The sequence below is a fragment of the Lotus japonicus genome, chromosome 3, assembly GCF_012489685.1.
Source record: "Lotus japonicus ecotype B-129 chromosome 3, LjGifu_v1.2".
Taxonomy (NCBI): Eukaryota; Viridiplantae; Streptophyta; class Magnoliopsida; order Fabales; family Fabaceae; genus Lotus; species Lotus japonicus.
In genome coordinates, this window is record NC_080043.1 from 82,046,691 (window position 1) to 82,072,299 (window position 25,609).

Genomic DNA, 25,609 nt, shown 5'->3' on the forward strand with positions numbered 1-25,609 from the left:
AGCATTGTGCAACATAAGATAATCTGTCTCAAAGAGAGTAACCCTGAAACAAAGGTTATTGCTAGGGGTTAAAGCATATAGTTTCAGCAATTAGTGGGTCATTAACGTCTGCAAACCCGTTAGTAGCATAGCCAGAACCTTTCCTTCAACATTTCTGGCCACAACTTTCTTTTATATTCATATAAGTACTTCAAATGCTTAAATACAAATGATGTTCTAATCAATATATTGAGATTAATGTTTGTAATCCTTATAAAATATTAAAATAGGGATTTTTTTTTTATAAGCAAAAAATATTAAAATATCATTAAAATATTAAAATAGGGATTGTGACATCGCTAGGTCATTGTGCATCTTGATTATAGACCTCATTGAATTGACGAGAGGGTTTGGTCCATCATTTAGTCATATTGAATTTTAGATGAATTTTTAATGATTTCAGATAAGGCAAGAAAAATAGAGCCTTTAAAAAGGGGACCATTTCACACATGTGTCTTCATTTCAAAATTTGACCATGAAGAATGTATGATAATTAAGGACTTAAGGTTACTAACTTCTATAAATAAATTGACAATATGGCTATGTTTGACATGTCATTTCAGCTAGCTTATAGCTTATTTGACTAGCTTAAAGTTTATTTGACTAGCTTAAAAGCTCTTCAAAAGTGTTTGATGAAGTAGCTTATTTTAGTAGCTTAAAGCTTTAAGCTATAAGCTATCTCAGGTAGCTTATAGCTTAAAGCTTATAGCTTATTAAATTTATTCTCATTTTTATCCTTATTATTTTATTAAAATTCTACCATTACCTTTATATATTTATAAAAACACTAAAGTTATTTTCCCCTCACACTTACGTATGCAATTTCCGCCACCATTCCCGTCACGCCGCTGCGCACCACAAGTATTATAAATATTATATTAATAAAAATAAATATTATATTTTTAAGATGATATATAACTGTAGCTAATAAAAATATTTAAAGTGATAATAATTTTAATATTAATATCATATTGGTATTAATGTGAAAATAAAGTAATGTTAAATATAAAAATAAGAGTTTAATGGATATGCACTGACAGTGTAAAATAGTTTTACACAGTCATCCAATCAAAGCATGCCACGTAGGAGAGATAATTACATTTGACTTTAATTTTAATTAAAAGAATAAGATATTTTCTGATTTGGCGGAATTCAATTGGATGTCTGTGTAAAACTATTTTACACTGTCAGTGCATATCCATTAAACTCTAAAAATAATTATACAAGTATGTCATTTTATGTCATTTTACAATTTCAGCTTGTTTAACAGCTAGTTCTACCAAACACTTTTGTTTCAATCACGTAGCTTTTCAGCTTTCAGCCATCAGCTTTCAGCTATCAGTTAGCTTATAAGCTTTCAGCTAGCTTTTCAGCTTTCAGCTAGCTTATCAGCTAAACATGCCAAATATAGCCTATATACTTGGGAGGAATTTACGGTACACATTTGAAAGCTTGTGTAAGGTTACACATTGCCCTTTTGACCTGCACTAGCAGGTTTTTCCGGTTTTTTAAAAAATAAATAAAAATACATATTTATTAATTATAATAAATAACTTGTGATAATTTTAATTAAATTAATTGGATCTACTAAACTTGAATTCAGAACCAGTTCATCATCATCAACATCAACATCAACAGATCTGAAACAAAATAACCCAGATCTCTCCACCTTCCTCAGCCAGTCACCCAAGCCACCTTCACGTTTTGGCCCTGGCTTCTGCAGATCTGGAGGAAGGGAGTGACCAGAACCCACCACCATCACACACCAATCCATAACTCACCACCATCCATTACCCAGAACCACCAACCCAGAACGGACCACCACCCAGAACCCACCCCCAACCCAGAACCCACCACAATCACCACCACCTATCTCCACGCCACCACACCACCTCATCTCATATCTTCAATCTCAGTGAACCCCCACCACCAGAAACCCAGAAATAAGAATGAAGAGGACCAAACCCACCCCCATCACCAACCAATCGTCATGCTACCACCAACCCAGAACCCACGATGTAACCAACATATCTGCAACATATCAGATCGAGGTTGTTGGACAGAATCGATGGAGAGAACGATAGAGGAGGAGTGAAGGGAGAGAGAAGCGACTACCAGATCTGCAACCAACAAATCTGCAACAGATCATATCGAGGTTTGTTTTGTTGATTTTGTCGTGCCTCTCTCGATCTGGATGTGGATCTGCCCACCACCGTTGCACCATAGCGTCGTTGTAGGAGAAGGCTGCGGTGGGTGATTGGGGTTACAGGGGGGGTCGGTGATTGGGGTTGTGGTGGGTGAAGAGAACGACAGAGGAGGAGTGAAGAAGCGATATCACGACGGAGAAGCAACGACAGAACCTGGTTCTGAGAAGCAAATAAAAAAAATCTGATTTTGTAGTGCATGGAAAGGTTGTTCTTTGATAATGATTCTGCTTTGGAAAAAAATTCTGGGTTGCCCTTAACTTTCTGATTTTGTTCTGTGTCATGGATGATCATGTGGTTGAAAAAGTTTGGGGATTTTGTGTTATGGGTTTTAGGGGTAGTGGTGAAGAAGGAGAGAGAAGAGGAACAGATTAAGATAAAAAAAAAATTGAAATTAATTAAAAGATAAATCATAAATGTTTAATTAAGAAAATATGTATTTTGATTTTTTTTTAAAAGCTGTCTATTGCAGGTCAAAAGGTATAAGTGTAATCTTACACAAGTTTTTACTCGTGCATGTTAAATTTTTCCATATACTTGTATTATGTTTTTAATAATTAGGATCTATATATTAGGCAAGAAAACTAGGTAAAGAGGAATGTATTCATGAGATCTTGATGCGTACACATAAAAAAGGAGTTAGGTTGAATAAGTACAAAAAAAAGTACAATTATGCATTCATTAGGTTACTTATCATATGTTGTATGTATATATATTTTGTAACATTAACTTTTATTTTATTTAGGCTAAGTAGGATGAGAAAATGTCTCAATCCTTGGATGTTTATAGAGAGGCGTCAACATAGGTTGACTCAGATATTATTGTCAAATTATGAGTTGACATGATTTGTGAAAAGTGGAAGGAACAAATATATGGATCCTATGACATGTCTACGTGTTATAAATTCAGTGCCCCTTACATGAAATATGAGTTTTTAGGATATTCTCATTCAACATTTAAGGGTTCGTAGACGAACCACAAGGTTCGAGACATCTTGTTGAGGCTTCAACGAGAGAATGATGTACTCTTACAACACATGAAGCAACATAAGGCCCAACATGATGTGCAAATGGAACAAATGTACACGGTATGCAAGTATAGCAATGCAGATTGTGAGGTTAATGATTGCACGTGATGGAGTGATGGTTGGGCTCATGTTGTGTTAATGAGGAGGACTCGGGTGATTAGTTTATTATTATTATTATTTCATTTTTACAAATAGTTATTTTTAAAAAGTAATATTGCCGACGATTTTTCCATCGGTAATATAATGCTAAAGACATTAGTAAACTATAGACAATTTAGATTGTTAAAACTGTCGACATTCTTCTAATATCTTTAATCGTGGGTAGTGTTTACCCACGGTTTACATAAAATTGTCAGTAATATTTAGCGACTTGTCCAATACCTATAGAAGATGTGCTGCCAAAAAAAAGTATGTTACTAAAGATTGATCTTGAAAAGTATTATGATAGAGTTCGACATAATTTGTCAAAGATAATTTATGGATATTATTGCTGCCATCACCACCATCAGTCCACCATTTCCACCTCGCCCTCCTTAGCATTGGGATTAGGTAACTTGACCCGTCCACCATCGTATTGTTGTCATTGTTCACTGTCATGAATTTGCAAAGTTGACAACTGTGGTACCTATTATGAATTTTTTTAAAAAAATAATCACAACAAATTTTTAAAAAATTTAAAACTAAAATTGGATTCATAAAATAAACGTAGTGTGGGAACCCGAATAAGGGATATTTTAAAAAATTTCAAACAAAACACTAGAAAGTAAAACCACTCTTTTTTTTTGTCAAAAAGTAATAACCACTCAAATAGGGTATTGTTTTTGAAGTAGACTGGGCCATGATGTTCAAGGACCATCAAAGAATTGTATCAGCCCAAGTTGCTCATTGACTCTAAAGTAGTGTGGGCTGAAACCATTCTGATAGAGATGACCCATGATGACAAGAAAACAAGTGCTGTTGACAAAAATAAAAACAAGTGCTGACCAATTCATGATTGTTTTTAGAAATTATATAAGATAAATATATCCTACCGCGCAAGTGTTTACAAATACAGTCCGGTTTTTTTAACTAAAATACCTGTAATGCCTCCACTATATTAAATATAACTTCTAAAAAAAATTGTGCTGCTCAAGTCGTGAGATGTTTTTTTTTTTGAACTCCAAGTCGGGAGATGTTTGATATGCCATAACACACTGCTAAACATAATGTATGGAACCTAGACAAATCTTAACATACAGCACTAAATTGTAAAAATAATAATCAAGAAACTAGTAAACTTTATGTGGCCTGCTGATGTAGTGGTCTACCCATAATTGTCCGACCCTTATAAAAAAAACGAACTATATGAGCCCAAAAGCAAAGGTTACCAGAATGTAGGCTTGGAGTACATTCCTACTACTTAATCTAGTATTTTCTTATGAAAGTTCCCTTCTATTGGTTACTTCGGTTATTGGAAAACCAATCTAAGTCGATAGTAATTATACCTTAGGGTTGAAAGAGGAAGATTCACTAAGGTGTATGGAGTTAGATATGACCAAAAATGTTTTGGGGAAGATATGAAATCATGGGCATTGGTATAAGGTGGAGTATGAATGACTTCATGTTATTTGCACTAGGTGTGGTTATGGCCATCAAAACAACTAGAGGTGATTGAAACGCGTAAGGCTATGGATTCTGCGGGGATGAAGGAAATGGATTGCGAGAAGCGTTACTGGGAAATCTTTTTAATCGTGGGGGTAGGGAGGTAGTCGTGGGAAAACTGTTTTAGTACTCTTTAAGAAGATTTAATCTGAAGATAGGGCTCCAGTCCCAAAAGGAAAATCAATGTAAGTGCGAAGATAACAGAAGTCATAAAATTATGAAAGAAAAGATTTTCCCCCACGGAGTTTGGATGGTGCAGGAACTTTTGTGGATTGCTATGAGAGTTGTGGGCTTATGAATGTGGCGTGTTTGGCTTATCTTTACCTAGTTCAAGCATTGTTAGGGGAGGGTGCCTACTCAATACTCATCAAAGGCTAGATAGATAGAAATAGAATCCTTGCGAACTTTTAAGTTTTTTTATTTATTAAGTTGAGTGGGGCGGACCACGTGTTATTTAATCCACGAGTCTTAATAGATCACACCTAAATGGGTTGGGCCGACACATTACTCACTTATAGCTACAACTTGCAATGTAGAAATTTTGAATCTTTTTTACTATCTATGAGATAAACTTGTACATCATTTATGAGATTAATTTTACCCCACCTTTATGGACCAATGATATCTTAAGTGTAAGTTTATGATTTAATTATTTAATTTTATAAATAACTCTATTAATTCATAAAAGTGAGATAAAGTTACTAATTTAGACAACACTATATTAAGTAGATGAAATTCCATAAATATTTAGGAAGAGAAAAATAGACTAATGTTTCACTAGTCATGTGGCAATGAGAGGATATACTTATCCGAAGGCATAGGGGATAGAACTTAGAAGAGGCAGGGTGGGGAGTGAAAAGCAAGAAGCATGTTGGCCGGATCCAAAGTCCCTAGCCGCAGCAACAATGCAGTGTCTTTATACAGTAGAATCGCCCCAAAAGTGTCAGCACTCAGCAACAATTGTCCTATTGCTCGTTGCTTGCTAGCTCCTATGCATGCAAAAAGGATCTCTCTTAGATCAAATTTCCTTTGTCCCATTAACAAAAGTCACTCACTAGCTAGAAAGTCGTCCTTTGAATCAATGGCAGTGTAGTAATTTGGAGAGTGGTGCAGGGACAGAAGGTGGCATGTTGGAATTGTTGAGACAGAGAGAGGCTGTGAAATGAATGAATGAATGAAGGTAAATAATTAAATTAAAAGCAGAGTGACTCAGTGAGTGAGTGTGGTGAATGAATGGATCTATCGATGGGCCAAAAGTAAAAGCGACCTTCGTCCCATTTTGGATAAAAAAGTGGGCTTCATTGTTTACTGCACCCTGGTCCCATCGCTCTTGCACTGCTTTACTTCATTGTCATTTTCTTTGTTTTTAACTTTTTTATTATAAAAGATCATGAGAAAGGTTAGAGTTTAAGGACACTGAACTGAAGAAGAAGAAAGGGGGGGGGGGGGGGGGAGTGGGTGTGAACTGTGTATTACTACGTGACAATAATGCCTTGGAAATTGGGGCTACATATTGCTTACAATGGTTATGCTTCAGCTCCTTGCCACAGGGTACCCCAGGTGGCCATTTGGAGGAATGGGGATGTCCCTATATCTATGACTATACCACTATTTGTAGGTACTTGAAGATAAATTATAATTACAAGTATCAAGTGTGATTAATATCTTAACATATAGTTACTTGAAGATAATTATGTGTACCTTTGATTTCATGTGTAAATACATATTTAGAATGGATTCTACATTTATAAAAGGTAAGAAAAATTGTTTATGTGCACCATAATTTTGGTTTCAACATGTTTTTTAAACGAGTTTCAGAATATCGATATTGTGTTTAATTAAGTGTTTCATGAGTGAATTGTTGTTTATAATTATAGTATTTTCCTGGGTATAAATGTCAAAGGAACTACAAAACCACTTTGACCATTTTTCACACACTCTAAGCCCTATGTATCTGTTAAAATTCAAACATAATGTCGAGGGAATTCATATGCAATGCACTCTAAGATCCTAAATTTATTGAAGAATCGTCTAATTAGCATCGGATCATGATTTCCAATCTCTTTAGAATTAGGGTACGGGGGATAAATCAGGTGTTAAAATAATTATATATATATATAATTATACATATTTATGTAATTGTTGGGTTGGTAGCGTGATGACCCAAAATTATATTGTAGATCCAACAGAGTGACAACTATGATTGTAAGCTAAGTGTGGTGGTATAGTCTAAAATGTATTAATGCAATTGGAGTTCTAACACTCACACTTATAAACCTTTGTTTTTCTTTTCAATTTACTAATGCGAGACTTTTTTTAAAATGACTAACTAAATCATCATATAAGATTCTTAAATCCAGGTTGACTTAGCACCATGCATCGAACTTCTACATTAATGTTATGTTTGGTTGGAGGGAGAGGAAAGTTCACTCCTCGATTTCCGTGTTTTCCTTCCCTTTCCTTTCCTCTCCCTCCAACCAAACAAAGCCTAACTCTTTGTTTGGTTTTGAAATGAATTAGGCTTGAATGCAAGAATTTGATGCTAGCTAGAACTGGAAGTGTGATTGCAGGACGCCTTACACAATAGGCTGGTGTTTTGAACAGACTAGAACATTGACCTGTCAATTCCACCCATAACAAATTAAATCATACCCTTCAAATTAAAGGCACACAGAAAGAAGTACCTATACAAGGAAAATGCTGAAACTGTCACGCCAGCTTATGAGCATCCAAGCCATGCACTCTGATCTGAACTCAACACTTCTTATCCTATTCTTCCCTATGCAAAACCCTACGATCTAGTTAAAAGACCATGCATGTAGCTAGGTTTAGCTTCAGTACCAGACAGCTAGCAAAATAGCATAAGTTACTTCCTACAGGCTACAACACTGAAGGGGGGAAAAAGCATAACGTATAAATGAAGAATCTGAAGATTGATAGAAGTTTTAAACTATAGTCTATAGTTATAAGATTGTTGAAATGTATATATGTAAGCTGTGGAACCCCGAGTCTTACTTAAGTACTCAAAGTAGCCAAATATTAGTACTTCTTAGTTAATGCTTTCCAAGAGGTGTTTTCATAATTTTCTTTGCATAATATCATAATCCATTAGGAAAAGGCTACATGTATCTCTTAACATATGTCTTTAAAAAGATTTAAGCTACTCTCATACTTACAGGATTCTAGCTTACTATGACTAGACTAAAATCTTATTAGTAAACAGAAATCGTTGAACTACTAAAATCTTTTTTTTTTGATAAGCCAAATGAATATATTGAATGAAGTACAAAAGTTACTTCAACCCAATACAAAGAGGAAGAAAGATAAAGTAGTAAAAAAGAAGCAAAAGACAATGAAAAACATATCAGGAACATAACCCCCTCCTCCTTGAAAGAACATCTAAGATCTTATTAGTAAAATCTTATTAGTAAACAGAAATCGAATGAGACACTGATATCAAGTTCAATTGTAAAAAAATTTCAAACATGCTAAGAGCACACAAAGAATACAAAGAACTATCAACCTATTAGTACACATTCTACATGTGTCCGATTTACACACATTTTCTTCCATATTTAAATAAGGTTAAATATGTTTTTTAATTAATTTGAATTGAATTCAGCTCCAAAAAAATAAATTCATAATTCCTAGTCCGATCCCTATAATGGAATAAGTGAAATTAGACAATATGGTTCATTTTGGGGTTAAAATTTTTAATACCTAACATTAATGGAACGAGATGAAAAACATTTTTGTCACGGTTAAAAATCACTACTAAGCTAGGGCACTATAATGGCAGAAAAATGAACGATGAAAATTAATTTAACATATTTAATTAACATTGAAGACTACAAGTTAAGAGTTCTTTTTAAATAAACTAAATCTCTATTTTGCCTCAAATATTTTATAGGGACTAAAAATTAAACATATTTAACCCATTAAACAATTTTTCGTTCAATCAATTGTATTCATTTTATTTAATGCATGTTCTTGATTTTTGTAATTTTCTGACACCAAAAATAATTATAAGAAATAACTTGATTTTAAGAATAAGATCGAGTTAATTGAGAGTGAAAAAAAGTGATACAATGATGCCTTTAATTTTATTACATATATGTTGGGTTAAAGATTACTACTTGCTTGTTTACACCATAGAAAACACACATTTTAATCTATTTTCTCTCTTTTGGTAAGGTAAGAAAATGTGCAAAGAAAATAAGAATTAGGTCCCTAGCTAATGTGATAATTTGAGAAGAAAACTTGATAGAGAGCATTTTTTGTGATTTGAAAAAAAGGCCTCATCACTTTGCATTTAAAAAATAATAATTATGATGATGAATAATTTTAATAATATCCCTAAATTCATATTTTTTAAACAAATTTAATTTTCACTAAGGGTATTTATGTCATTTTACAAATATCCACTTGTTTTTCCTCTCACTTTTCTTTTTACTTTTTCAACCAAACAATATTGAAATCTTGTTATTTTCTACTTCCTTTTCCCATTCTTTATTTTCATTTTTTTTCCCTTTACTTTTCTTATACATAAACATACCCTACAAGTGCTGCAAATTTCTGAGGTATTGTATCTAGTATTAATTATTCTATTGGATTTGGTGATGGCATCACGTACACAGTAGAAAGACGTGAAGAAAATGAAAATCTATAGGGTGGAAATGTAAGTAATGATGGTGAAATGTGTGTAGCTATGTTTCAGCATCTTGCTGTGTCTTTTTCTGTAGCTAGCTCTGCGTCTCTACTCTCATTTCATGGCCCTCTCTGTCATCATATGCTGCTGCTGCTGCTGCTGCATATTTCGCTCGCTTCTGCACACAGAATCTCTCTCTAAATTTTCTTTCTGCAGCAACTCCCCAAAGGCCCCCCTAGCTGCTCACTCCGTACAACTTGTTTGTAATACTGCTGCAGCCTGCAGAGATCAATTTTTCTTTTCTAGATTCTATTATTAATATTGCATCAGCTATCTTGGAACATTTATAGATTTACTCAACTTTTTTAACAACTCCAAGATTTTTATCCCCAGCTGACTTGATTGTTAGTTGACCAGCTTAACCTGATATAATTAATAGCATCTCTTGTATTTTTTTTACTAACTATATATTTTCACATTAAGGACCTATGATGTAATCTCTTTAAAATTTTAAAGATTATATTAATTAACTGTATATGTCTCTCTAAAAATCATTCAAATATACACTTTTTAATGATCGAATAAGCGATTAAATATTTAATATTGAGTTTACACAGTCATCCAATCAAAGCATGTCACATAGGAGAGATAATTACATTTGACTTTAATTTTAATTAAAAGAATAAGATATTTTCTGATTTGGCGGAATTCAATTGGATGCCTGTGTAAAACTATTTTACACTGTCAGTGCATATCCATTAAACTCTTTAATATTTTAGATTTTTTATAAGTTTAATAACTATTATCAATAATCAGAAAAATTAATACAGTTTGCTGAATGATAACTCAAGTGGTAAAAACTGAATAACAAAAGAGTTGAGAGGGAAAATTCATAAATCTCTAAATGATGATGTAATTTATCTTTTCGATATCAAAAATAAAGTTTTGTATTTCAATTTTGAGAAGAGGAGTATAATAAAGTGAGGAAGGCACGCAATTTAAGGCAACTCCCCATTCACATCCATTCATTCATTCTCCTTCTCTTTAGAGTAAAACAGGATCTTTCTTTTCCACAACATTTCTGGTTATTGCATATCACACCCCTGGGTGTATTTTAGCAAATATACGTAAATTCCGTACGGCTGTGCTTGGCCCGTGGGCCGTACCATTCATATCAAGAGACGCCTCTTTGACTGGGCAAAGAATGTCCCACTGCTTGTCACCAAAGAAAGAAAAAATAACATTCAATAATTTGACATTATTTAGAAGGTTACCAAAAATTGACCAAAAAAAAGAAGGTTACCAAAAAAAAATTTATTGGATTATAAGCATACAATTACTTTAAATTTAAAACTAATCATGGTAAGAAACTTGTGTGATTAACTTCTGAATGTTATAGTTAATTAACAAGAAAAACAATATTTAAACAAATTAAAGAGTGTTCAACGCTGAAATATCATATCCAACAAATTTAAACCTAAGGAAAGCGACCATTGCAAGTACTTGGGATGGGCCAATAGCATATTTTCGAGTCCTTGCTCATGACCATTAGTTGGCACCTCCAACGAGCTATGCTTCGCTCATGGTGGATGGTGCGTATAGTCACACCCAAAACCATATGTGGGATGGGTGAGCTTGTTCGTGACTACCGAGGTATTTGGTAGTTTAGTTTTTATGCGGGTTTGCAGGGAGACGATCATTTGCTAGCGGAGCTGAGGATGTGTCTTTAGTTACTCTTGCGGAAGGGCATCAAGAAAGCCTATTATAAATCTGACTGTTTCGAAATTGAGGAAACTAATGAGAGTTTTCGTTTTCATGTGTTTGGTGGTCTCTTCACGGATATTCACCTCCTTCTTGGGCGAAGTTGGGACATCCATCTTCGCAATACTCCTATAGAAGCTAATGACCCTGTAGAATTGCCTTGCTAGTTTGGGTACTCGCTTGGAGTGTGAATTTACTAGTCTTGTTGTCCCTCGAACGTTGTTGTACCTTTTTTGTTTGGGGAGGTTTTAACTCTTGTTCTTTAGTTAGGTTTTTGTTTTCCTATTAAAAATGTCATAAGATCGAATCCTGAGAAAGTTATATATTGTGAGAAATCACCACCGCATTCCAAACATGTTAATACTTGCAAGGATAAAAAAAGAAGGCTAAAAAGCACTTTTGGCCCCTGATGTTTCAAGTTTGTGCAAATTCTGCCCCTATTATATTTTTGTCGATGTTTCTACCCCTCATGTTTTCAAACAGTGTATCGTCTACCCCTCATGTTTTCAAACAGTGCACCGTCTACCCCTGACGGAGGGGTAGACGGTGCACTGTTTGAAAACATGAGGGGTAGAAACATCGACAAAAATAGATAGGGGCAGAATTTGCACAAACTTGAAACATCAGGGGCCAAAAATGCTTTTTAACCAAAAAAGAAAAAAAACAAGTAGACAATCAATCTCAAAGATAATCTCCATAAAATCCCTAAAATTTAGGTCATGGGCTAGCTCCATAGGCCACTTGAAGCAAATCCAAATCATGTAAGATTAAGGCTTAAGTCTAACCAAACGACATTTACAAATAAAAGAAATCAAACTCTAGAAAGAGCTCTCCCGCATAACAATACACATATGTTAAATAATTAACCACAACCAATAACCAAAACAAACATGCATGCAAAATACCTCAAAAAAAAAAAAAATGCAACAAATGCCTAAATTTCTATTTTCACACAATGGAGTACAATCAAACACATTTCAGCTCGGCCTTTTCTTAAACTAAAGTTCCATCCATGAAGCTTGTTGCATCCCGCAATAACATTTAATTAAAACAAGGAATAATGCTAAAAGGATTATACTCTTTTCCATCTGAAGGTTTAGATCAACCGAATAATGGAAACTAGACAACTTTAAACTTAGCATCTGTTTGATCATATTTAACAAAAATTTATCAGTATAATCACATTTTCAACGTTGATAGATGTAATCTTGTAATGTAATTATCAAGACTATAAAACATCAAGTGAATTTATTGACTACCAGACATTTTTCACAAAAGTAGGAAACTTATGTAATCAGCCCGTGAGAGGTTACAAATAAGGCATAAAATTAGCTTAAGACATTGGCAGAAGTGAGATCTTATAAGGGATTACCCTTGTCATGGCTATTTTAAACTAAGTGCTAAAGAGCTTGAAAGTAACGTTATGATGCTAAGTAGGGAAATGCAAATGCCTCATCTTCTTTGTCTCTTTTCTTTGTCCTGTTCCTAAAAGACAGATGTCTCTGTTTACTTACCACATCCCCCTTCTATTAATTTATTGTCACCTTTATATTTGCATGACAAACTGAACCAATTTTCTATGAAGATTCAGGCAAGATAATATCTATGTAGTCAAAGTAAAAAGTGTGCCCATGCATTCTATCTAACAAGTCAAATGATTATTTTTAGATGAATTTTGTACCAAACTCATAATTGATTTTTCTTCATTTTTCAATTTCACCAAACAAGATAATCTTCTGCTAGATAGTATATGAACACTACCTACTAAACACAGAAGGAATCACCATTCCTGACATCACTTTTCTTTCAACATAAAGCAAGTTAACATAAACAAACTACAATGATCATTAAATAATTCTGTCACCTGATCTTAGTTATCCTAAGGTAATGTTTTTAACATCAATAGTCTGATATTCTTCTCATTCATTCCACAAAGCAAACATAGGAACTTGATTAACCAGACCCAAATTCCCAAGCCTGTGGTCATTTTCATTGTTTCCATCATCAAATTTTGGTCCATGCAGGGTGAAGTACCCATGTCCATAATCTGCTCCACTCACTCCAAACTCATTAGCTAGTCCCTCAGAACACTTGGGACTTTGAGGGTTCATTGCATTCTTGTTGTCTGGTGAAACCTGCTGTGATGATGATGATTCAAGGAGGTTGGTGTTTTCGCACTCGTTCTGCGGCTGCTGTTGCTCATCACTGTTGGCGTTCCACACCATGTTGGACAACTCATCAGAATGTTCACCATCAGTTATAGCCAAAGGGGGTGGCTGAGATTGAGAAGGTGTTGATGAACCGCACGAATTGAAGTCCTCGGCAGGGGCCGCCACCACCAAAGCAGAGTCTTTCGGAGACCGTTTTGCAAGATCTCCAGCAATTAGAGTTGAGCTTGAGCAAATTCTCTTCACGTCGTATCGACTTATGTCAAAGTTTGTCACAGCACTCGTTCCCCTGAACTTGATTGCTGCTATGTCATATGCTTCAGCAGCTTCTTCTTGTGTGCCTATAGCATTGTTATGGTTTAACTAATTAGCATGACAAACCTAATGTAAATCAATAAATTGGGAACATAATTAAACATTAAGATACTCACAAGAAAACTAAACAAATGATAACACATGATATTGTAAAAGTCTTAAACTTATAAAGCCTAGATATCTAGTTATCTACTAGGGAATCTTGTGTGGTGCTGTAACTAAGCAACATGTATACTACGTGCATGTTTGGAAACCCTTTTACAATTGATTCAGATGCGAGAGTCAATTCTTGATAGTTTATGAATTTCAGAAATAATTCTCATGAAAGGGAAATTTTGATACAAATATGCAATACAATAAAATTGATAAATAACAGCAATTTATTCACAGTATCAAACATGAGTAAAGTAAAGGAGGAGAATACTTAATATAGAAAAGGGGAAAAGGGAAGAGAAACTTACTAAATGTACCGAGATACAAGTCCTTGTTCCCTGCAACCCTTCCTATCCGAGCCTGCCACCTTCCATGTTGATGGTGTCTAATTATTCATCCAAGGGGAAAAAGATAAAATGTTATCCAATAATTGCTCTCTCCTTAATGAAAAAAAGCTGAAATTGTTGCAGTAAATAATTCATTTGGAAAAACTTTACTAATATTAATGATAAAGCACAATATCACTTTAGGCCATACCTTGTCACGCCTCTATACACTGATGCACCCCTTGAAAATCCACTGCTCTTCCTGGCCAAGGGAAGCAAAAAGGACAATTCCTTCTTAATATGAGGGGCAAAAGGAAAAAGCCAAATACAAAGAAAAAAGAATTCACTAAGATAACATGGGAAAAAAAGTTAATGGCACCTTCTTAAATTGGCGACAAATTCTTGCCTGGTCATATTCTTCATCTCTTCAAGCTCCTTTTCATAAGTGCTTAACTGAGCATTTAAGAAGCAGTAGATACATAGAGTGATCACAATTACTATGTTATGATTCAAGCTACATAAATTAAATACATAGGAAACATTTGACTTTTCCAAATAATTTAATTTTCCCTGCTTTTTGTTCCTTCTATTTTGTACTGTTACAGGTCTGAACTGAAAGCATAGGTAAGACTTTTTCCAAACAAGAGAACTGTGCAAGTTCCAGAAACCTTACAGGGAAATTTATGTGAGTTGTTGGACCCCAATACTTGAGTGCAGCTAAGTCATAAGCCTTTGCTGCTTTTTCTTCCTTATCATAACCACCTAATAGTAATAGAGATATATAATATTCAGAAACCAAACACACCTTTCAATGCATCATATTAATAGTGAAACTGTATAGAGTTACAAAGATGGTAAAGAAGTAAAGAAAGACAGCCAATGCATGTGTAGGAGTGTGACTTACCAAGGTAAACTGTGAAAGTTTTGAAGCCATGAGTGAAGAATCCAACCAATGCATGAAGCAGACCGTTAGTATATTCTCTTTTCAAAGTAAAGAGGAAAGAAATAAAAGTAATACAAATGAAAAAAGGTGAAAGCACTTATTTGTTTCTTGAAAAATGAAAATGCACCCAAAACTTGCTTACTCAGTGTATTTCTGAATACACAGTAGAAAATCAAGCCAAAATCATGGACAAAAAAAAATTGCTTCTATAAGGGAAGTTGCTTCAATAATCTTGATTTAAGTCCACTATGATTGTTTTTATATCCTAGGGAAGTTGCTTTTGTGACCGTGATTTTGTCTCGTTGTGGCGCATATCCAAACATGCACTCAATGACAATAAGGCAAAAGATTAAAAAAGAGCCAAAAGGGATGTTTTTCTTACCTTGCCTTCCTTTCCTTGTTTGCCCTTCCTTTCTGCAACTGTTATCCCACAAATGAGCCTCATATCTCCCAGTCCATCTATGCCTAACAAAACACATGAACAAAAAAAATAGCAAAGTTAAGCAAAAATTAAACTAAAAAAGTAGAAGGAACTGTTAATAAACAAGATAATCCAATCCACTACTACTACCTGGTAACACCACGGTATTGAGATGTTCTCTGCCCAAAAGTGTCAATAGATTTGCGAGGGACTGGTTCTCTAGCCTGAGATTTTGCTATGGACCTTTTGCGATTGTCTTCATTCACCTGAACAGTGGAAATTGCACCCACCCCATTTGGTACAGTGGGGCTCATGGTCAAGTTCAGAGATTGGTAATTACACCCATTAGCACCAGGTGAAGATTTCACATCAGCAAACTGAGTTTGACCCAACCATGGCTTGTTGTAGATGCTATTGCTTGGGATAAGGCCATGTGGGTTTTCATTGTATGCATGGAAAGAGTGGTACAATGAAGATGGGTTTGTGAGATTTTCCCCAGTTTCAATCTCTGTACTATTGGTGCAAAACCCAGGGGGCACATTAACATTGATTTTGGTCTGGTTTTGGTTTTGGTCATGGCAGAAGACTTTGGTTTCAGTCAGGGAAGAAGAGTTTGAGTAACACCCCAAAAAATCTTCAAGCTTTGGACCTTCATCATTTGAATTTCCTCCAGTTATTGCATTTTCATATCTCCATTCTACAAGAAGAACCAAAACCCAGTTACAAATTGATTGCCAATTGAAATAAAAACACTGATTTGAGAGCAAAGTAGGAACTTTAGGGAACAATCAAGAGAAAGGGAACAAAAGGAACCATTTTGGGCAACATGCAAAGGGTGGTGGTAAGCAAAAACTAAGTAACACTCAAAAGACTCAGAGCCTCACTTCTTAAAGAAACCACAAAAGTTCATGGATTGAAAGAACTAGAAAAACAATCAAAGTATGAAGATGAGTCTAGCTAGCTAGCAAGGCATGCAGTACCTTCAGGTGCAGCAGAAACACAAAGTGAGCCATCAGAGCGAAGAGGCATGGAAGACAAGTGAGGAGGAGGATAGGGTCCTCCACCACCATGGTCTTGGTTTTCTCTCCCAAATTCTTCATCAATCCTCAAGTGTGGAGTCAGAGAGAACCCCAACCAGTTACTCATATTAGCACAAGAAAACACACACACACAAACTCTCACCTACCTCTTCCTTTTCTCAAGAAAACAATCACCACACAGCACAGTTTCACTTACAACAAAAAGATCTCTCTCTAAAAAGCTAAAGAGTTTGTAGTGCTTCTCTATGTAAGTTTGGAATGTTGGACTTAGAGCTCAAACTTCAAAGCTGGTAATGGTTTCGGATGGGGTTTAAATTTTGGGTATTCTTTTTCTTTTGAGGGGATATATATACCAATATATGATGGTCATAATCATAGGAGATTGATGCATTGTGGGTCTCTCCTTCGAGTGTGATTTTTTATTTTATAAAAGAAATTTATAATTCACATTATGAGACAATCATATTCGAGCTGAAATCTGCATACTCTAGTGGACTAAGATTTCAGTTAAGAGGAATTAAGCATATTTCATTTGAACCATCACCTACTAATAGAATTGGGGTGTGAAATATGAATTTATATGTGTACACTTCTGACATTTAAACATCATTGAGATCAACATTCAACAAGCATACAAGTTATTTGACTTATCGGATAGTTTTTTATCAATAATAATGTGTATTATCACAAAAATACTTACCTATAATTAGTCTGAATGTATTTCTAAAAATTAGTCTTTGATAATGATTTTTTTAACTTTACACATTAGTAATGAATTTTAACATTACATACCATTACATACAATATATAATGTATATGTCTATTGAATGTCAAATTGTGCAGAGCTCCGAAACCATTTCTGATATGTTTATATAAATATGTATAAGATAATATATATTTTTAATTTTGATTTTGTATATATTTTATTGAGGTGCAATGCAATCCAAGTGAAGGGAGGGTTGAGAAGTTTAGACAAGGTTGTGTCGTCTTATACTCTCAGCTCTGTCTGTGTTTTCTAATGAAAGTGTTGGGTTTTGTGCCAGCTCTTTCATTTCTTTCTCAGCGTTTCTGCAGAGGTGGCCACGGCATGTAGCAGCAGCAGTGTCACCAAAGATATACCACTATATTATAATATAATATTCAAGAGAGAGAAGATGCCACAAATCTCCCTAGCTATGATCCACTAGATCCTTCAGGCTAGTGCTATGTTGCACTAATCTTTGTACACAGTCCGATCTGCATGGATTGGTGTGTGATTTTATCAACGGTCAGGGTTCGAGGAAGGGGTGAGATACTGTGCTCCGCGGAACTATTGATTGCAGTGAGCTTTAGCTGCGATTGGGGTAATTGATTATTCATCTGACCTCAGCGGCTCAGCTGCATGCACTAGAATAGGATTAAATATATATTTTCAATAGCAGAAATAGGCTGAATGATTTGTTCCCTAGAAAAAATTCATAATTAACTCTTTGTCACAAGATTAATTAAATAGACTGAGTTGGTTGTTTTTACTCATTTCTTAAGTAGTTAATGTTATTATTCATGCTAAAACTTAACAACATATGGGTTAAAGTGTGTTATCGTAATAGTTCAGCACTTCATATTTTGAGTAAATAACTTGATATTGATTTTTAGCCTCTTAGTTATTGATCATAGATGAGAGATTAATCTCACAATCATCGAATGTGGATATATCTAGGTTCAAATTAAAAGGAGAATTAGTAGTAAGTAAAAAAAAAATCAAATTAATAATAGTAAATTACTAAATAGGATTGGGATCCGTTTCATGTGGACCAATTTGAACCATTCTGCCGAACCGGTTACAACTTGCATGGACGCTAGGAGAGTCAAAGCAGAGGTGCCAATTGGTCCAGGTTCACTGTGTACTGTGAAAGTAGTAAAGCAAATGCAAGTTGTCATATTCCGTGTATATTTCAGTAATTTTCTTGGTAGCACAAAATATATAACACGGTAATTATCAAAAAAAAAATATATATAACACGGTAAATTTAGACACGTCAACCAGTTATTTTATTATTTTATAGTACTGAAAAATGAGGTATAAAACTGAAACCAAACTCTCAATTAATTAGGGTGCAGAATGCTTAGGAGTTGGACCCAGAAAACTGCCGCAAAGGGTGAGGGTCTTTGTGGTAATTTAGGAGGGCAACCTTGAAAACTCCGCATAAAATATAGTAATAGATAAATGGATATATAGGTCAAACAAACCAGTTATATATTTATCAAGCTGCAATGCATTGAAGCCTATGCAGACAGTACTGGTAAATGAATCAGCAGACTCTGTTTGAATATCAACCAACAAGTCGTGAGTTACTTCAATGTGCTTGAACCGTTTGTGGATTTACATTGAACACGGTCGAATTAGAATTAATTGAATATGAAGCATGCATATGTATGTGCTTGTCAGCTTATGTGGTAAGCTGTAAGCATGATTCATGGGGAGAAAAAAAAATGTTTGTGTTGATCATAAAAGAATCATCAAGATAAAGGTAGTCTGCAATTTGACTGATTAATGGTTGAATAGTTGATGACCTTCAGTAGATAAATAGTACTCCTATCGTAAATTGTTTTAGGTTGTGCATATTGTTTAAGAGTTTATTAATTGATAATTTTTTTTGATTAAAATACCCTTAGTTAAAGTTGTGTTATATTAAGGAGAGAGAAATGTTATTATTGATTAAGTGGATAGTGAGAGTTGTGATAGGTGAAAATTGAAGGTGGTAATTAAGAGATATAATATTAAATGAGGGTATATAAGGAAGAAAGAGAGAAAAAGTGCATTGGTTTTGCAAAACAACTTATATTTTGGAATATGATATAAATTCTAAAACAACTTACATTTTGGAACGGAGGGAGTATAATTGGATTGATTTTTTTTTCCCTCAAAATCAATTCCACAACTTGAAAGTTAATTATAATAATATTACTTAGAATTAATTCTAAATGGTAGAAAAATTCCAAACACAGTACTCAAACAAAAGTGAACAATAGCAGCATATTTTTTTTTGGTCAAAATAATAGTAGCATATGAGCATAGTATATTTTTCATAATATGGGCCGATGGCCATGAAGGCCATTCATCAGTCCAATTTGCTATCCTATTATGGACTGGATAGAATGTGGACTTATGGACCCGCAAGCAGCCTACAAGATAATAGGGAGTTGATTTTAACCCTCCACCAACCACAAACCCTACTGCCTTTAAAGTAACTTCCGATAATGCCCTTAGGTTCGTTGTTTACTGGGTTCCCGTCCAACCCCAAACCCTACTACTGCCTTTCGATAATGCCATTAGGTTCGTTGTTTACCGGGTTCCCAGTGTATTTACACAAACAAGATTTAAAACCCAATGAATAAAAAAACACATATGCTTCTCGGTTCTTATTTTTTATAAAGCTTTTCGGAAAATATTCGTCGAAAACTTAAGTTCCTAAAATACTCTTTGAAACATATGTTGACATCCTCCTACATACCGAGTTTTTAAACATACACCCAAAATATAAACATATCATGAGTTTTTGACATACGTAGTTTATTTTCTCCCACTTCCAACCTAGTATTTTCAAAACCCCGTGTAACATGTTTTTAACATACCAGGCTTTCTAAAACCCAATAGAAGATGTCGTGTAACATGTTTTTAACATACCGGGCTTTCTAAAACCCAATAGAAGATGTTGTGATGGAGGTGAGAGGTGAGAGCGGGTAAGAGAAATGTGGTAAACTCGTAATTTTGGAATTTTAAAAAGAAAGAAGGGTGAGAATTAGGATGTAGGGTGAGACTTGAGAGTATCAATCCCCAAGATGATATATAACCTTACGCCCATGGAGGTGTAATTAGCCGTTCATCTAACTTAAGACAAAAAAAAAATTCCCCAAGTCGGTGAAATCATGTGCATTGCTATCTTTTATGGTAAAATAGTTCAAATTTATGAAAAAAATACATCAATGACTTGAAGTAAGTCAACATTGATGCACACAAGTGAGGGCCAACATTTAGCATTACGGAGATCTAATTCTAATTTTATTTAAATGTAGAATGTGAGAGTGTTTACACGGATTTTTGGTAAACAAATATCCTCTTAGTTCGACTAAAGGAAGTTTAGATTTCAGGGTCCTTTTGAGAAAACGTTTTGCCAAAGTGTAGTGTGTGGACGGATGTGTTTTCGACAACAATAAACAACTTCAAACGAAACTGGATTTTATTGAATATGAGTCGATTACAAAATAGTCAAGCAAACCAAAATAACATGAAAGCAAATTTCGACAAAACAAGCTACACATAAAAACTGGAAATTAACGAACTGAAATGCAAGGAAATCAAAGCGTTGGTTCTGCAACATACTCCTCCATCATCACGTTCTGCTCTCGAAGTCTCATTGATGCGGACGTTTAGAGCTTTTAGTGAATTTTCAGAGTTTTTTCAATTGGGAACCCTCTCTTCTGCTGCTGCTTCCTCTATTTATATTGTTCTTTCTGCCCATGTTCTTGGCGGTTTTCTTTGGATGCACGATGGCTTCGTGGGTTTTGAATTTTGGCGCCATCCCCACGTTTAGCCGATGGTCTTCGCGCACGTGACTCTATTGCCACGTGGATGGTTCTGAGTCGTGGGCAACCGTTGCTATTCGTGGCGTCGTGGGTGTACGCACGTGCTTGCAGTTGCTTATTGTTCGGTAACTGCTTCTTCCATTGAGATGATCGAGATTTCTTCATCTTCTGAGTGTGTCGAGTTATGGCTTTTTACTAACTTGTCTTTGGGGGACATCGTGTGCTGAGTTGCCGGCTTCGCCCAACCCCTTCTGTCGAGAAACCATTTTTTTGTACCATGGTGTCGATAATTGTAATGCTTCTAATTTTGGCTTAACAGTTGCCCCCCAAAAATGTTGGTTGTCGACTGCTTTAGCTCAAAGACGCCAAGCATTTTTTTTTTTATCGCAGCCGTTCAATTCCAACGATTCAAATGCTTTGTGCTCTCGACCATTCGATCTTCAAGTCCAATCGGCAGCCATAACGTCTGGTGACTTCTCCACTAGCTGACAGTTATAGCCTTTTTAGGGCCATGATTTCACCTATGCCAAAAAGCTGAGAGGTGACATGAATTAATTAATAAAATAATCGCTTGGAACCCAAAGTTTTTATAAATTGCTGCTCAATGCGGCTTGGGTTCCGTTTCCCCTTCCGTTTATAAATACCCTCTTGGTATTCCTTGTTCAAGCTTTACTCTTTCATCCAACCTGCAACTTCTTCTTCCAGACTTCATCACTTCATCTTCTTCCGTCTTCTCTGAAACACTTGCTGCGTCCTTCAATGGCTTCCAATCCTGAGCAAACCCTTCCGTTGGCCACCGAGCTTAAGCTGGATGAGTCCAAACGCGTGCCAATCCCAGAACCTCCCAACGAAGCAGAGAAGAGAGCTATCTGGAAATCCCAGGTACTCATTCCTTTCTCTGTTAATGGTACTTTACGCGCCATTTTGGGCCCTTTGAAAGTAGTGAAGCATGATAGGCCCAATAGTCTCCCTGAAGAACATGAATCATTTCACCCTAGCGTTAGGGGAGAGGAGCTCATTTTGGCATTTCAACCCTCTTACCGTATGCCATTTCTTTCTGACCCGAAACGAGCCTTTCGTTCGGCCCCTCCTAACCCTTCTGCTAACGACAAGGCCTACCTGAAATGGTTAGATAGGGTTGAGGGAGATAAGAAACAACACTGGAAGGATGTAGGGATTTTCGACTTGATTCAGTTGTCGAGATCTCCAATCTCGTATAACCCTGCTATGCTGTTGAGTGCACTTTATTTCTGGGAGAGGTCCACTAATTGCCTTCATGTTCCCTTTGGTATGATCACCCCCACTCTTTTGGATGTTGCTGCTATCACCGGATTGTGGCCCATTGGTGATGATTATCATTCTGCACCTGCTCCTGTTAAACCCATCTCGATTCCTACTGACAACATTTCGTTTAGTCGATTCATTAAGGACCATTATGTTGAGAGTGGTGAGGTGTCTGATGCTGAGCATGTCGCTTTCTTGCTGTATTGGCTGTCTGCTTATGTCTTTTGCACCAAATCTTTGCGCATACCCGCCAAGCTTTTGCCTTTAGCCAATCTGCTTCACGAGGGTCGACAACTTGCTATGGCTAGGCTCGTCCTTGGCAACCTGTATCAAATGCTGAATGAGGCTGTCGAGGATATCCGGAACACCAAGACCGTCTCTCTGAATGCGGCTGGACCACTTTGGCTGTTTCAACTTTGGTTGAATGCAGTCTTCGAATCTCTTCTGCCGGTACAAGATAATCCTCTAACTGCTTCTAACACCAGGATTGATGCCCATAGGCTCGAGACCCTGACCCCTGCTTATGATGCGTCGAATTTCGAAGCGGACTTCAGGAAGTACTTTACCATGTTTCTCGAGCTGAAACACTACCGTTCCAGTTTCTCTCCTTACAGCAAGGCTATTCGTGGCCCTTTCTGGCTGAGGAATTCTTATCCTAATGCCTCTGATTCTGCGTTGCCCAAGGAGCACCATATCACACTTTGGAGGACCCTCTTATCTCCTAGGGTTTTAACTGTGGGTTTTGCTAGCAGTGACTACACTCTTTGTGGCTACAACCCTCAATTGGTTTCTCGACAGTTTGGGCTTAGTCAAGTTCTACCCAACACTTTATTTGACAAGAGTCTAGTCCTGTACCCCGGAACTATTAAGAGGGTTTCTGTTTTCGACAAGACTGTTCAATTTTATAACAAGAAACTCCTCAACCTGAGCCCCTTCACTTACGCTCCTTCATATTATGCCACTAATGCTTTCAAAGCCTGGTGGTCTGAGTATTGGGCTCAAATTTCGAAGCCCCTCGTCGATTGTCTGCAATGCATGACAGATGCTTTTCTTTTGCAGAAGCAGGATCCGAAGAAGACCAAAGGTATGCACCTGGCAGAAATTCGATCTTTTCAAGAGTTCTTCGGTGTGGTATATTACCCAACTCTTCGCCTTCGAGATACAGTTGCGCAAGCAGCTCAAGTATTAAGGCAAAAATGGGAACTTAAAGCCAAGAAATCCAAGTTAGTGGTTCCTCCTGGTGAGGAAGGTCTATCTTTTGTTATTCGAAAAACTGGCTTTAGGTTCCCGTCTTTGCCTACGAGTAGGTTTGCATTGGCTTTTCCACCGGTCTTGCCTAAATGGGTTGACCATATAAACATAAATGTATTGGCCAATCAAGCTCTACCTCCTCGAAAGCGAGTGACTTGGACTAAGTACCACCTGTGGAACTTTCCGTATCATGTGCCCGTCGAAATCTTCAACCACATATCGCTGAACATGCGTATTGGTCAAGGTAATACTTCGACTTGGCCTTGGTTTTCCTGTTTTACTTCTTAATTTTTCTTTTGTTTGCAGCTGAAGTCATTATTCGACCAGCTCCTCAAGTTATTTCCCCAGTGGCTCATTCCTCCAAGGACCACCCGGTCGTGATTGAGGATGATGATGATGATGATGAGGATGATGATGTCAGTCTTGCTGACAAGCTCAAGGTACTTTCCTCATGCTTTTACCTTTTCCTTTTCGATTTCCTTGGATTATGGGCTGACGTATATTTCGACAGAGCCGGAAACGGATACCTAAGCCTGTTGCTTCGGCCAGTCAGAAGAGGGCCAAGGGGGTTGGTGTTTCCACCCCTAGTGGGGCTTCTAAGTTGGCATCTGATGCTCAAACAGAAGTCGCTGACAAAGAGGGTGGTGGCGGCGCCGCCATTCAGGTATGTTCTCCATTCTCGAGGGTACCTTGTGATATTTTTAACCCGTGGTTTCCTAATCTGAGTCATCTCTTGTTTGTTTTGTTTCCTTTAGACTGATGTTCATGAGCACTCTACCTCCAATCCTCCATCCCGTGAGAATTCCCCAGCTCCCATTCCTGCAAAATCCAAAACTGAAGGTGTCGAGAAACCTCCCAAGGCCGCATCTTCAGCTAAGAAGACCCCCTCATCTGAGGGAAGGAGGAAGGTCAGGAGCAAATCTCGTCATAAGTCTCCTCGCCGTTCCAGAAGCTCCACCAACTCGAGCCCTTCCAAAGACTCTGCTTGCCAGGTATCTTTATACTTTTCATGTTTTGCTGACTCCTTTAATATGCGTTTTACTTTATCGAAAGGACATAAAAGGGGTTTTTCTTGCAGGAGACTCAGGGTACAACTTCTCCCATCCGCGAAGCAGAGCCCCTTCCAGGCAAAGATGACAGCCCTATGCCTCCTCCAAAATCGGCTGCCACTGTGCAACATTCGCCTCAAAACAAAGGTGGCTCTTCATCTCATGTGTCTAGTGAAAAGCTCGACACTTTATTTGAGGAGGACCCGCTGGCAGCTTTGGATAGCTTCCTCGATGGCACCTTGGAATGGGACTCTCCACCCCGTCAAGTTGATGCTACTGCTGAGACTGCTCAATCAAGTGGGGTAGCCAATTCTCAGCAGATCGAGGAGAGTATGGGTCGGCTGAAGGCTATTGTCTTCGCCAATGGGTTTCTCGACCAGATCCAAGCTGATCCTCAAGCAAGCCATGCTGCTAAGGAATTGCTTGTCTTCCTTCTTGGCCAAAAACTCGACGCTCAACAGGCTGCTGCTTTGGCTAACCTTCAATCTTTTTTAGTGGATGCTTCGGCCACCTTTCATCAAATCAAGGACGTTGGTCAAGCTGTCAGCTTTAAGGAAGCAAAAGTCTCTGCTGGTAAAGCTCAAGTTGCAGCCATGAAAGAGGACTTCAAGAAGTTCACTGCTAGGAAGGTTTTGATCGCAGATGAAATCTCTGAAGTCGACATCAAACTTGAAGAGCTGCACCGAGAGATTACCAAACTGGAGGAAAAGCGAGCTGATTTGGTCGAGGAAGGCCCTGCTGTGAAGGATCAATTGGACGTGCTTACTAAAGAT

At 36.6% G+C, this 25,609-nt stretch overlaps 2 protein-coding genes across 2 annotated transcripts; one reads left to right on the top strand and one right to left on the bottom strand.

Annotated features, from left to right (window-relative positions):
• Positions 1-13,003: 13,003 nt before the first annotated feature.
• LOC130746467 (AP2-like ethylene-responsive transcription factor AIL1) lies at positions 13,004-16,988 on the bottom strand. Its single transcript, XM_057599095.1, has 8 exons — positions 16,627-16,988; positions 15,797-16,343; positions 15,608-15,690; positions 14,956-15,044; positions 14,662-14,735; positions 14,494-14,544; positions 14,265-14,341; positions 13,004-13,829 (listed from the first exon to the last, which is right to left on the bottom strand). The coding sequence occupies exons 1-8, from the start codon at positions 16,790-16,792 to the stop codon at positions 13,240-13,242; spliced, it is 1,677 nt and encodes a 558-aa protein (XP_057455078.1). The 5' UTR covers positions 16,793-16,988; the 3' UTR covers positions 13,004-13,239.
• A 3,398-nt stretch (positions 16,989-20,386) lies between these two features.
• Positions 20,387-25,304, top strand: LOC130744845 (uncharacterized). The gene is made up of 3 exons (XM_057597007.1): positions 20,387-20,392; positions 24,299-24,451; positions 24,543-25,304. The coding sequence occupies exons 1-3, from the start codon at positions 20,387-20,389 to the stop codon at positions 25,140-25,142; spliced, it is 759 nt and encodes a 252-aa protein (XP_057452990.1). The 3' UTR covers positions 25,143-25,304.
• The last annotated feature ends 305 nt before the right edge of the window (positions 25,305-25,609 follow it).